This window comes from Gracilinanus agilis, unplaced genomic scaffold (genome assembly GCF_016433145.1).
Source record: "Gracilinanus agilis isolate LMUSP501 unplaced genomic scaffold, AgileGrace unplaced_scaffold56184, whole genome shotgun sequence".
Lineage (NCBI taxonomy): Eukaryota > Metazoa > Chordata > Mammalia > Didelphimorphia > Didelphidae > Gracilinanus > Gracilinanus agilis.
Window position 1 is genome coordinate 1 of NW_025391559.1, and position 12160 is coordinate 12160.

General features: G+C 62.6%; 3 protein-coding genes across 3 annotated transcripts; all 3 read right to left on the bottom strand.

Moving 5' to 3' along the window:
* Window positions 1-205: 205 nt before the first annotated feature.
* MAMSTR (MEF2 activating motif and SAP domain containing transcriptional regulator) lies at window positions 206-3505 on the bottom strand (the record flags this gene model as incomplete). Its single annotated transcript, XM_044684816.1, has 7 exons — window positions 3179-3505; window positions 2729-2834; window positions 2117-2326; window positions 1485-1615; window positions 986-1182; window positions 658-772; window positions 206-442 (listed from the first exon to the last, which is right to left on the bottom strand). Coding segments are annotated over exons 2-7 (948 nt in total), but the record flags the coding sequence as incomplete, so codon positions are not given.
* An 867-nt stretch (window positions 3506-4372) lies between these two features.
* RASIP1 (Ras interacting protein 1) lies at window positions 4373-8572 on the bottom strand. The gene is made up of 7 exons (XM_044684815.1): window positions 8042-8572; window positions 7772-7923; window positions 7280-7395; window positions 6352-6595; window positions 6073-6245; window positions 5087-5234; window positions 4373-4742 (listed from the first exon to the last, which is right to left on the bottom strand). Exons 2-7 carry the CDS (start codon window positions 7854-7856, stop codon window positions 4549-4551), a joined length of 960 nt encoding a protein of 319 aa, XP_044540750.1. The 5' UTR covers window positions 7857-7923; window positions 8042-8572; the 3' UTR covers window positions 4373-4548.
* A 1115-nt stretch (window positions 8573-9687) lies between these two features.
* LOC123256126 (galactoside alpha-(1,2)-fucosyltransferase 1-like) lies at window positions 9688-10791 on the bottom strand. Its single transcript, XM_044684814.1, has one exon. The coding sequence runs from the start codon at window positions 10789-10791 to the stop codon at window positions 9688-9690; it is 1104 nt and encodes a 367-aa protein (XP_044540749.1).
* Window positions 10792-12160: the final 1369 nt, after the last annotated feature.

A 12160-nucleotide genomic window follows, 5' to 3' on the forward strand; every position in this document is an offset into this window, starting at 1 on the left:
TCTGCAGGCATTCTTGGACCCACCCCCCTCCTCTAGCCCCTTCTGCTCTTTCTCCTCCCCCTAGCTCCGGCCTCTCTCGTGGCCCCGCCCTCCTCTGGGCCATCCCCTTTCCACGCCCCATTTCAGGCCCCGCCCCTCCCCTGGCTCTCCTCCTCTCCTGGCCCCTCCCTCTCTTCCAGCCCCACTCCCCCTGCCCAGCACTCACGGACTTTCCAGCTGTTTTAGGAGGGGCCTGGGGTTCAGTCCGGGGGCGCGTCCGCGCCCTGGGCTTCGCGCCGGAGCTAGGGCTGGGACGAGAGCGGACCCCGGGGCTTCGCACGGGCCGCTGCAGTGGGGGCTGCCTGTCACGGGCCCCGGCCCCCAGAAGCCTCTCCAGCAGGGCCGGTTTGGGCCCGGACACCGGGAGGCCCCGCAGGCGGAGCTGCTGGCGGAGCTCCGAGACCTGCGGGCAGGCGGGAGCACTGACTCTGAGCCTGGGGACTGGGCAGCGGGAAGAAGGGACGCTCGGGTCCCCGAGGAGAGAGGAGAAGCTTGGGACGTGGAGGGGAAGAGCGCAGAAAGGGCCTCCGGGGTCCCCATGACACCTACTTTTCCAAGGGCCCTCAGTCTGGGGAGTCAGGAAGGGGGCACGAAGGGTCCCTTTTCCCTTCCACTCACCGTCAGCTCCTCCAGTCGGAGGGTCTGCAGCTCTAACTTGGGCTTAGGAACCACTGGTCGGGGAACCTCCAGGGATGCAGGGCTATCCTGGGGACCCGCTCTCGACCCCCAAGTCCTGCAATACGTAATAGAAGATTCCAGGGTCGGACTCTGGGAGGGAAGGATTGATCACCTTGGGAACCGGAAACACCCTGGGCCCCCAGTTAAGGAAAGGCAGAGGGCATGGAGTCCCTTAGGGGTCTGGCGAGCTGCTTCTGAGAGCATGTGGTGGGGGTATTGTGTCATAGGGTGCCAGGACTGCTGAGTGGGGCACAGGAAGGAGCCTCACCTGGGCAAGGACAGATCCTGCTTGTGCCCTGGGAGCTGCCCATCCTCGCTGGGGGGAGCTGAGGGGAGGCTGGGGAGGCTTCCCTCGACCTGCGCCGCTGGCCCTGGCCCTCCCCTGTGCTCTGGGGGCACATACGCGTGGTACTTGAGTGGTTTCAACCTGGACCTGGGCTCCCTCTGGTGGCAATCTCCTTTGGCCTGTCAAAGGATTGCCGGCTCCCATTAGGCGCCCTTCTCCCAGCCGGAACTACATTTCCCATGAAGCCTCTGACCAAAGCCAGGACTAACTCCCGAAAGGGCTCTGCAGCATGCTGGGAGTTGCAGTCCAACAGCCTTCCACGAAGGGTAGGTGGGAGGGAGGAGTGTCTCAGAGCACACACTGAGCAAGATGCCCCAAAGGAACTGGAGCGCCCAGACTTGAGGCTAAACCCCCGAAGGGACTGCCCAGCCCCATCCGAAGCAGCGGTACGGACAAAGTGACTTCGCAGTCCCTGGCTCACCTTCTTCAATGACACTCCAGAAAAGGGGAGGATTGCTGGACTGGGTTTGGGGACCTCAGAATCACAGGGCAAGGGGGAGGAACTGGTGATGGAGGCTTGGACAGGGACTGGGTCCGAGATCCAGGGATCTACTGTGGGAAGAAAGGGTGAGACTGAGACCTAAGGAAGGGATGAAGAATTCCTCCTGGAGCCAGTCACCCAGTTCTACCTGCCACTCCTCTCCCCAGGCTATCCTCCACACTGTGGCCCGCGCTGTTATTCCCAAACCATTGGTCTGACTGCACCTCCCCTCTTCTAGGACTTCCAGTGGCTCCCTATTACCTCTGGGATCAAATACAAATATCCTCTTTGGCATTTAAAGCACTTGAGAGTGTGGCTGCAGCTCATTTCACATTATACTTCTCATGCTCCCTAATCTCTCCCTGACTTGGCCGGGTTTGCTTTCATCTGCATCCCCAGGGATACAGGGATCTGCCTAGTCTACAGCTGGGGCTAAGAAACTGTTGGATGGACTGGACTGGCGGACTAGTTGGAGGGGTGGGGGCTAAGAGGCCCATCGGGGTACTTGAGGGGGAAGGAGGACAGAACTTGGAGGCTAATCCTGAGTCTCTTGAATGGGGAAAAGGAGCTACCTGAATCCCTGGGTGCGAAAGAAGCCTGGGTGAAAGAAGTCTGTGCTTCCCAGGGGGCTGGAGCTGGGGGCAGGCGCTGGGGAGCCTGGGACCCGTTGGTGGGGAGAAGGGCTAAGGGACTGGAAGCCTGGCTCCCAGCCAAGGGCCGCTCCGGCTTCAGCTCATTCTCTCGCTGGTCCTGGGATCTCCGGTGGATTCGGAGCTGGAGGACTAAGAGAAAACCGAAAGTGGGATCAGGGTGACCAGGCCCACCCCCCAGCCCCTGATTCCCCCCCACTGGCTTCTGTGTGCCCAAAGGGCAGCTAGGAACCAAGCCTGGATGGGGGGGGGCGGGGAGTCCGGTCCCGCAGCGTTGACCACAGAGCCTAGGACGCGGGCCCCTTGCACGCTTGACCTCCTGGCATCCCTATTCTCGTCCTCTCCCTCTTCCTCCCTTGTCCATCCCTTGCCCACGAAATCCCCGCCCCTCCTCTCGGCGTGGGCACAAGAACTCTTTCCCTTGCCCATTGCCCCCCTCCTTTCCGGAGTCCCCTGGCCTTCTCAGGCCGTGCCCAGGTCTCCCCGCGAACCCCCACTTCTGCACAAGCTGCCCTCCCCGCTCCATCCCCTCACCGGAGCGGAACTTGGATCGGATGAGCTGGGAACACTGGGCCGAGGCAACGAGGGTCATGGCCAGGAAGGGGGCGAGAGGAGCAGATCTGAAAGGCGGGGGAGGGGGCTTCCCAGAGGGAGCAGAGGGTCAGATTAGAGGTCCCAGGAAGGCAGGGAGGGGTAAGGAACTCCTATTGCCCCCACCGGGGCCCAGAGAGTCTGGGGGGAAGGAGCAGCAGAGGACTGGGGAGCTGGGAATGCCGGGCTCTCTGGAAAGGAGGGAGCAGAGAGTAGACTGTGGGTGGGGAGGGGGATCAGGGTCCAGTTAGGGGGGAGCTGAGGGCCCGGATGCCTGGCTCCCGGGTGGGGATTGCGGGTCTGAACGCCTGGGTCCCTGAGGGCACTGGGATTGGGGGGCAGAGAAAAGAATAGGACGCCCTGTCCCTCGAGGAAGGGTCGGGGGCATCTCACCAGGTGGAATCAGGGCCGCTGGAGTGCAATGAATCTAGCCCGGCACAACCGCAAGGCTGGAGCCCCAGGCCCCGCCCTCTCCGGCCAGACCTGACCGTACTCCGCCCCTTCGCGACCGCCCGGGGTCCTCCAGAAGACATTAGCAGTGACAGGCCTACCGGGTCCTCTGTTGGGCTGGGGGAGGGCCGGGGAAGAGGAGAAAATGGGGAAGGGTTGGGGAGGGAAGGGGTGAAGAAAAATGGGAGCCTGGGGCGCCGGGGTCACGAGGCTCCCTTACTCCGTGCTTTGACCCTGGTGCTGGGGGAAGGGGGAAGGCATTGGGGTGGCCCAGGAGGGGGAGGGGAGAGGGCCGGGGCCGCCAGGGATGGACAGTCGCAGGTGCTGGGGCGCGGCCCCCAGCGGGAGCCACCTGTTGCTAGCTTTTTCCCTGACGCTGCGCTGGGTGTCAGGTTCGGGGGAGGAAAGAGTTCAAGCTGGGGTCCAGGACGCCTGGGTCCCCTAGGGACGGGGGCTAAGGCTGGAGACTCTTGGGTTCCCGAGATTGAAAGAATGGGGAAAGGGACGGAAGTAGTGAGCGGGGCAGACTGGGATGTTCCTGAGAGGGTACTCCGAGACTCCGAATGGGCGAGGCCCGAGAAAACTCCTGGGTCCTCCAAAGGGGAGGAGCGGGACCCTTGAGGGCCCCGAGAAGTCTGTACTTGGGGTCAGGAACCCTCGGATTTCCAAGGGGGTGAGGCTGGGGAAACCCCGGGGGCCCCGAGGGGCTCGGGGACGGGATTCTTTGGATCTCCAAGGGTTGAGGAAAGGAACCCCCAAATCCCCAGGGAACGGGGAGGGGACTGCCGAGTCCCTTGTGAACTGGGAAAGCAGACACTTCGGAGAGGGGATCTCTGAAGGGGCTAGGCTTAAGGTTTCCTGAGGAAGGGGTGAGCGCCTGGGGACCAGAATTTTTGGATCTCCGAGGAGATAAGCCTGCGGGAGACCCGGAGGTCTCTGAGCTGGGCATGGATGGATTCCTTGGGTCTGCCAAGAGGCAGCGCCTGAGGAGGGGACCTGGGCCTCCTCGAGACTAGAAGACGAATTCCTGGAAACCCCTCCCCCCCATGAGGTTGGGGCGGGGGCATCTGGGAAGCTGAAGGCCCGAAGGCTTGATATTCCTCGTCCCTCTCCCCTCTCACGAAGATACGCAAGAGCCCCAGCTCCAAATTCCTTTATTTCTCCCCTGCAGCTCAGGGAACGCCCGAGAACTTCAACTTCCAGCCGACCCGGGAACGCCCCCGCACGTTCATTTCAGCTTCAGACCCAGAAGGGCGGGGCGGGGCCGAATGGGAAGAATTACTATTTCCGGCAAACTCCGAGACCCAGGCAGATCACGGCGGCCCGGGGAGCGCATGGCGCTGATTGGCCGGCAGCTCTTTCTGCTCCAGGTCCCAGAGCAGGCGGCGGAGCCTGCGCAGTTCAGCGTGCAGGAAGTCATCCGTAACAGGCCCCGAAAGGCGCAAGCGCGAACCCCCGAGCGGCAGGATGAGAGGCGGGTGTGAAGAGAAACTCTCGAATATGTCGCCTGGGGATCGAGGGGTACAGAGAGTCAGAACTGAGCCTAGATATCTGAATCTCTAAAGGGACTGGGCGACAGGCGGTGCAAATTCCTAGGTTACCAGAACGGGCACCTTCCCTCGTCCCCTTTGGAAACCAAGAGAACTACAACCCCCAGAATCCCCTGGGGCGGTCCTAGTCTCCGCTCCCGCGCGGCATGACGGGATTTGAAGTATTTTATATTCGAACCCTACTAATTCTGGCGGTGTTTTAGTTAATAGAAGGAAGAAACGTCCGCCGAGCTGAGGAAAGCCCTTGGGTTCACTGGGGGAGGGGTCAAAGGGTTCCACAGTTGCGAGGGGAGCTCCTCACCGGTATCCATAGCCTCCAGCTCGGCTGGCGGGGGCTCCCAGGCCGGGGGAGGGCCGCGGCCTGGGCCCAGCTGATAGTGGCTGAGCACGTGGTGGAGCTGGGCGGGGCTCAAGGTTGGGTGCTCCGTCCGCAAACTGCTCCAGGACGCCTGCGAGAGGAGGGAGTGAGGGTGGGGGCGGGGAGGTCAGTGGTAAAGGTCAGCGGTATTTGGAGGCCGGGCAAGCACGCTCGAGAGAGCCCGGGGTTCCTCCAGGCCAGGGCCCGGGCTCCGAGAGCCAGGAGAGCCAGGACGGTCATCTGGGCTAAGTCAAAGCCACGCCCCCAGAGTCAGCTGGGATGGGAAGGGGAGGGTTCGGGCCCGCCGCTCCCTGGACTGCTTCTTGTCTCCTCAGCCCTGGGCCTCGCTAGGAGGGCTTCAGGCCACCGAGGCAGCCGCACCCACCCGGGGCCTGCATTGCGGGGCCTCTCTCAGGCCTTGGGCTTCCCCTGCTTCCTGCTTCAGGCGCTTGGAGAAGGGTGTCACCAGCTCCTGGCCCAGGGCTGCCTTCTGAATCCCGCCCAGCCTAGAGCCCCAGCGCTTGCCTGGGGAGGGGGCTGCTCCCCACTGCCCAATGGCAGCACTTCCTCCCTCCCCAAGCTGGGGCTTCGGGCACTCCGTCTCCAAAGGGTTCGCCTTCACTGGCCTAGACCAAACCTGGCCCATGAATCTGCGCTGGCCATGCCCCTGCCTCCAAGACACCTAATCTCTGCCTTCAAATCCTCCGGCTCAGGGGCAGCCTTGGGGCCACCCATACAGCCTGTATTTAATCTGTGAAGATGATTTGTTTCCCCTGCAGCCCGGGGGCATGGAAGCTTCCTGGGGTGGGGGGGACCGAAGGGTTTCATCACTTTGTCTCAGCATGGCTAATGCCCAGAGCTGACCAGAATGCCTGCCTGGCTGCCTGCCTGGCTGCCTGCCCGTCCTAGGAGGGCTGTGGATTAATCACCTTGAGCAGGGAAGTTCTGGGTACACACAGTAGGTTGACAGCCATGGAGAGCTTTCGGAAGAACTCAGTTGCAATGTCCCCCAGTCCTGCACCCTGAAGCCAGTCCAGAACAAGGTCCAGGTTGGTCCGAATCTGCACTGCCCGAGACCACTGGTAGAAGGGCCGGCCCTGCCCTGGAAAAGCGGAAAAGGAGACCAGAGCCAGTGACCCTCTGATAGGGCCAGCCCCTAACCCTGGGCTCCCCTGGCCTCCCTCCCAGCCTCCCCAGTTCATGCTCACCCCGCTCCATTAAGGAGTTGAGCAAGGACGCATTGGAGAAGAAAAACAGGTAGCCGAAGGTCTGGGACACCAGGTCCGGGTGCAGCTCACACTGTCGGGTCAGTTCCAGGGCCGTCTGGAACACCTCCAGGGTGGGCCTCAAGCCTGGGGGCATGGCAGCCAGCTCTGCCCCAGGACCTGGGAGCTCTGCCCCGGCAGTGAAAGGGTTGCTGTCCAGAAGCGCCGGCAGCGTGGAGTACAGTGTCTGAACACCAGGGGAAAGAGAGGAAAAAGCTAGGCAGAAACTCCCAGAGCCCCAAAAAGAAGAAAGTGCCCCAGCCCCCAGGGGCCTGGATGACATGAGAGATCAGCCTTAACCGAGGGGAAACTGAGGCCCCCCCAGGGATGGGAGCTTGTTCCCTTGAATTCCCCCAGTGGGGAGAGAGCCAGCTAAGGAAGGGGTGAGGAAGCTGGTTTGAGTCAGGACAGCAAAAGGAGACAGAGGAAATGAGACGGCCCCTTCAGCTGGGACAGGAAGCTGATTCAGAGGTGGGAATGGCCATCCCAGCTGCAGCAGGAGCCAAAAATCCTCCATCCCAGGGACAAAGGGGAAGCTGAGGCCCAGAGCAGGGCAGTGCCTGCCCCCGGTCACACAGTGCCCCTACCAGAGCTCGATGACCCCCATGTCTGCTGGTGACAGGAAGGGAGGTCAAAAGCCACTGAAGGAAGCAAGGGCAGAACAGAGGGAGCGAAGCCGGTGACAGGAAATGACCTAAGAGGCAGGCAGTCACAGGAAAGGGGCCTCCCCGAGGGCCAGGCCCCTAATGCCATGCCCCTGGGCCAAGAGAGGGCAGAGCAGCAGGAAAGGGGAGCAGCCATGAGGCCTGCCAGGCTGTGGGGTGACAGGCGAGGTTATCGGACCATCAAAGCAAGTGAGGGCAGGACCAACCTTGGTGAGGTAGTAAACCGACTGTTGGAAGGTACACATGATGACCTCATCGAGAACTGCCATGGCCTCATCACACAGCTCGAGGTCACTGCAGAGCTGGGGGTCTGAGGACAGGCCTGGGGCAGAAGAGAGAACAGGAGACAAATGGAGGCTAGGATGCCCACCGCCCCCAGCTGCTGGTGCCAGGGCAAAAGATGGCACTCCCTGACTTGTGGAGATGTGGGCCTGCTGACTGCTCAGGGCCCTAGAGGGGCAGCCCCAGGCAAGAGATGCCCGTGGGTGGGAGGTGGAAGACACAGGCTACTAGGGTGGGGCTCCCTAGGATGAAGCCTCGAGTGGTCCCCATCACCTTCTCAATAGGGACCCACATCCCCGAGATGGAGGAGAGGCTGGCTGGCCAGACACCTGGGTTCCACTGGGCAGAGCCACAGGGTAGGGGAGCCTGTCTGTTCAGAGGCCTAGCTGGGGGCAGGGTGCCCGGGCTCATCTCACCCTCCTGGTCAGCCTCCTTCTCCATGTCTAACACCTTCTCCTGCACGTAGCTGAGCAGCTCTGTGGTGTTTGCCATCCAGGACATCAGGGGCCGCAGCTCGGCAGCCACTGCCTCGATGCTGAGAGGCGCCTCAAGGGTCCCCTCCGGCTGGCTATGAGGAAACATCAGGGCCAGGGGCCTTGGGGTGACCGAGATCAGCCCCCACAGCCTGGATCCCACCCCTGGAGCCTCCCCGACCCGGACCCATACCAACCCTATGAGAGTCTTACTTCTCTGGCTGCCGATCTCCAATTTCCTTGATCTTCTCCTGAGAGGGGCAAAAAGAACAGATGGTCAGGTTAGGGTGCCAAGAGGTTTGGGGATAATGAGATCGGGGCTGGGGTGGATAAAACGACTGTGGCTTGGCGTTCTGGTGTCACCACACCCCACTGCACCTCTCATTCTGCCTCTGCCGGAAGCCCCATCTATGTCTTCCCTTTTCTTCTCTGTAAAATAAGGGGTGATCACACACTCTCCAGGGCCCTTTGGCTGAGGCCCTGGAATTCTACAAAAAAGAAAACTAGAGACATTTTAAAGCAAAGATGCTCAAAGTCAAAGGCCTTGGCATTCTGTGTGTCTAAGATTCTCGAATTCCAACGGGACAGCGTCTAGAATGGCACCAGAGGCCCAAATTCCAAGAATCCAGAATGCTATGAGGCTAAGACTGTCTCAGGCCAAGATTCTGTGAGGCCCAGGTGCGTAAAGGGGCCACCATTATGAATCTACGGAACCCCAAAGCTCCAGATCCCTTAAGGCCAATGTAGGAATTTGTTTTGTTTGACTATATCCGTTTGAAGTTTGAAACACGTTTTGTTTTTCTTGCTTTTCCAAAGGAGGGAGAGAATTTGGAACTCTCAAGAAAATGAAATTTAACAAATAATCTAGAAGTCAGAGGTCCCTTATGTCCAAGATTCTGTCAGATTCTGAACTCAAGACTGTAGATATGAAGCTCTAAGCTGCTACCAGTTCAGGAATTTGTTGTTTGACCCTGGACAGTCACTTAACCCCCATTACCTAGGCCGGTGGTGATAGAGTGGCCACCCCCAGATAAAGTGCCCCACCTCCCCAGCACGAGCTCAGTGTGTACAGCATTCCCTTACCCCAGACAGAGGAGTGGGCAGAGGGGTGGGTAAAGTGAGGAATGTCCTCAGCCAGTGGATGGGGGAGGGGAGTGGCCCAAACACTTCACTCTCCTCCAGCTCTGCCCTGTGAGCCCCCCATTACTCCTTAGGGCTCCCCTTGGACTTCTGAGAAGAGGGGCAGGGGATGTTTAAAAATGTCATCTGGTACAATGGAGAGGAGGAAGGGAGCAGCTTTCCCCAGGGCCCTCTGCCTTTCTAGGAACAAACTCTGGTGCCCACAGAGTGCTCTGGGTGCCATAGATTCACCATCACTGGCCTACCCCTTACCACTCTTCTGCCTTGGAACCAATACACAAGATTACAAAAAGGTTCTACCTAAGGTTCTACCAGTTCTTAAATGTCCAGGTTCACTCGGGAAGATCAAATGACATAATGTTCAAAGCATTCTGCAAACTCACAAGCAAATACAAANAAGGGAAACGAGGGCTGTGGGAGCTGGCAGCTCTCAGGGCTGAGTCCTGCAGTCCAATGGTGGGTCTGTGACTCGGGGCCCCTTCTGGCTGTAGAGCTGGAGGCAACCCCCAAAAGTACCCAGTCTAACGGGAATGGCAGCTTCTGTCAGGCCAGGCTCGTTGGCACGAGGGAAGGTTGGCATCCGCGTGGAGAAGGCGCCGAGCTGGAGGGCAGCGAGGCCTGGCGTGGCCCAAAGGACCGCGCGTGGGCAGCTGCCACCGAAGGAGGCTTCGCCCTCTCGGGCCTTTGCGGCCCCCCTCTGCAAACACGCAGGGGGACCCTCAGGGCAGGAGGGGGGACAGGTCGGCCTCGATGCCCACCCACTGGGGCAGGAAGGCTGCCTGGGGCTTGAAGACACGCAGGAACTGGGAGTCGGGGAGGGTGTAGTTGGCCAGGTAGACGGTGTCGCCGCCGGCCAGGTAGGCAGCCCAGTAGCCGAAGGTGCCGATGGTCATGACCGTGTGGTTGCACTGAGCGAGCAGCGCGAAGTCGGCGCCGGGGGCCGCCTCGTCTCCGTCGCCCGCAAACACCACGTCGCCCCTGGAGCCGTCCACGTTCTCGTGGCACCACTTCATGCCATTGCTGGTGACCACGAAGACGGCGTCGGCGTAGCGAGCCCGGAACCAGTCCAGGGCCTGCTCCAGGTAGGCCCGGTCGGCCACGACGCCGCGCCACTGGCTGGGCATCAGCTCCACGTAGTCCCCCCGGCGCACGTGGACCCCCACAAAGGTGAGGCGGCCGCCCCTGCCCTGGCTGTAGCGCACCCAGTGCAGGAAGGCCTGGGCCTCCTCCCGGACGTGGGCGTGCAGGGAGAACTCTCTCCGGATCTCGGCCCGGAGGTGGTGGTAGAAGGTCCAGGAACAGGGAAAGCCGGTGAACTGCAGCACGTCGTGGCCGCCCAGGCGCGCGTAGTCCTCCGCCATCCAGTCCTGCAGAGGGTAGAGGGCCCAGCGCGCCCGCGCCGCCGCCTCCGCGTCCAGCACCGGCAGGCCCAGCCTGAAGACCGGGGCCAGCGTGGCGTGCATGTCCGGCAGGATGAAGGCCCGCTTCCCGTTGAGCTTGGCCAGCGCATAGAGGGTGGCGTACTGGCCCATCTGGTTCCCGAAGCGCCCCTCCGGCCGGATCGTCCAGATGCCCCGCGGGCCAGGCTCGGCCTCCGCCGCCGGGCTGGGGAGGCCCAAAGAGCCATTGGGGTCTCGCGGCGTCCCCGGGAGGCAGAAGAGGGCCACCTGGGTCAGGCCCGGGCACTGCCGCTGGCACAGAGCCGAGAACGCCAGCCTGCGGGGGAGGCTGCCTTTCCACAGGTGGAGGAAGAAGGAGGCCGCCGAGAAGAGGGAGGCCACCAGGAAGGCCCAGCACAGCTGCCGGCGGGAGGGGAGCCACATCGCTGCGGAAAGAAGCGGCAATCGGGAAGGTGGAGGAGAGGAAGGGCCGGAACAGGGAAGCCGGGAAGGCCGTGGAGATGAGAGGGGCCAGGCTCGCCTGGGCTCCGGCTGGCCGCCCGCTTCAGGTGGGCCCTGGGAGGAGAGGAGGAGCCCCACCCGGCGGCTCGCTGCCTTCCTCCCCTGGGCTCATCCTCTGTTGCCAGGTGATGCTCGGAGCTCCTGCGGAGCCGATTGGGCCAGGAGGGGCCACTCCTCTCGCCCTGAGCCCCAGAGACCGAGTCTACAGGCCTAGACAAAGATCCCGAGCGGGAGGGGCCAGGGAGGGCAGGGACCCCGGTGGGCCGCTGGGGGAGGGGGAGGCAGGGAGAACTGGTTCCTCCAGTCCAGCCGGGGAGGGGGGCGCGCAGGGTGGGTGTCACGTGACCTCTTTGTTTCTGCCCAACCTTCCGGACTTCCGAAGACGGGGTGCCGCCTCCCCCAAGGGACCCCGGCGTGGCCTCGTCCACACCCTTGGCTTGGGCTCATCTCCCACGCCCAGCGGAGAGGAGGTCCCTCGGGTGGTCCACAAACACTGGAGAGGCGCCAGGCCCTGTGCAAGAGGCCTCCCTCACCTCTGCGGGCCGCCCCTGCCCAGGGGGTCCAGCAGCCTCCCCCAGGGTGGCCCTCCTGCCCCCCAAAGTGGCCACGACAGCCGGAGACGAGGCACCCCAAAGAGGGCAGCCGGGATGTCACCACTGGGAGTGAGCCAGCCGGGCGCTGTAGGAGGCGGGACTTGAACCCAGGTCTTCCCCGCTCCCTGGCCGCTGCTGGAGGGGGACCAGGTGAGCGGGTGCACGTTCAGGGCACAGGGATGGGCCTGCCCTTTGCCGAAGGCGATCCGGAGGCCGAGACCAGCGGGGAAGCGTCCGGACGTCGGCCGGCCGGAGACGGAGAGGAAGAGCCGCGGCCCGCCCGGAGAAGCCTGGAGAGACAGGGAAGGCTGCCAAGAGGCCACCTCCTCCAGGAAGCCTCCGAGGAGCCCTCTTCATCCTAGGGCCGCCAGGCCGGTGCCGCCAGGGCCCGGGTTCAACAAGTGGCTCCTTCCTTCCCCCTCCCCCTGCCCGCAGGGTGCTTCCTAGAGACTTGTGTAGGAAGGGCCGGCGGGGGGCCCCTCTGCGGCGCCTCCTCCCCCTCCGCGTGGCCCTGCCCAGCCCGGGGTCCGGTTCTGCTGGCCGCCACCCGAGAAGCTTCAGTAAATATTTTGGTACGTGGGATTCCCTTTATCTCTGGGCGACGGGCCTGGGAGCGGCACCGGGTCAAAGGTGTGCCCAGCTGGGCAGCCCTCCGGCCGGCCCTGGGCAGCTCCCCTTCTCCCAGGAGTGGCCCCCCG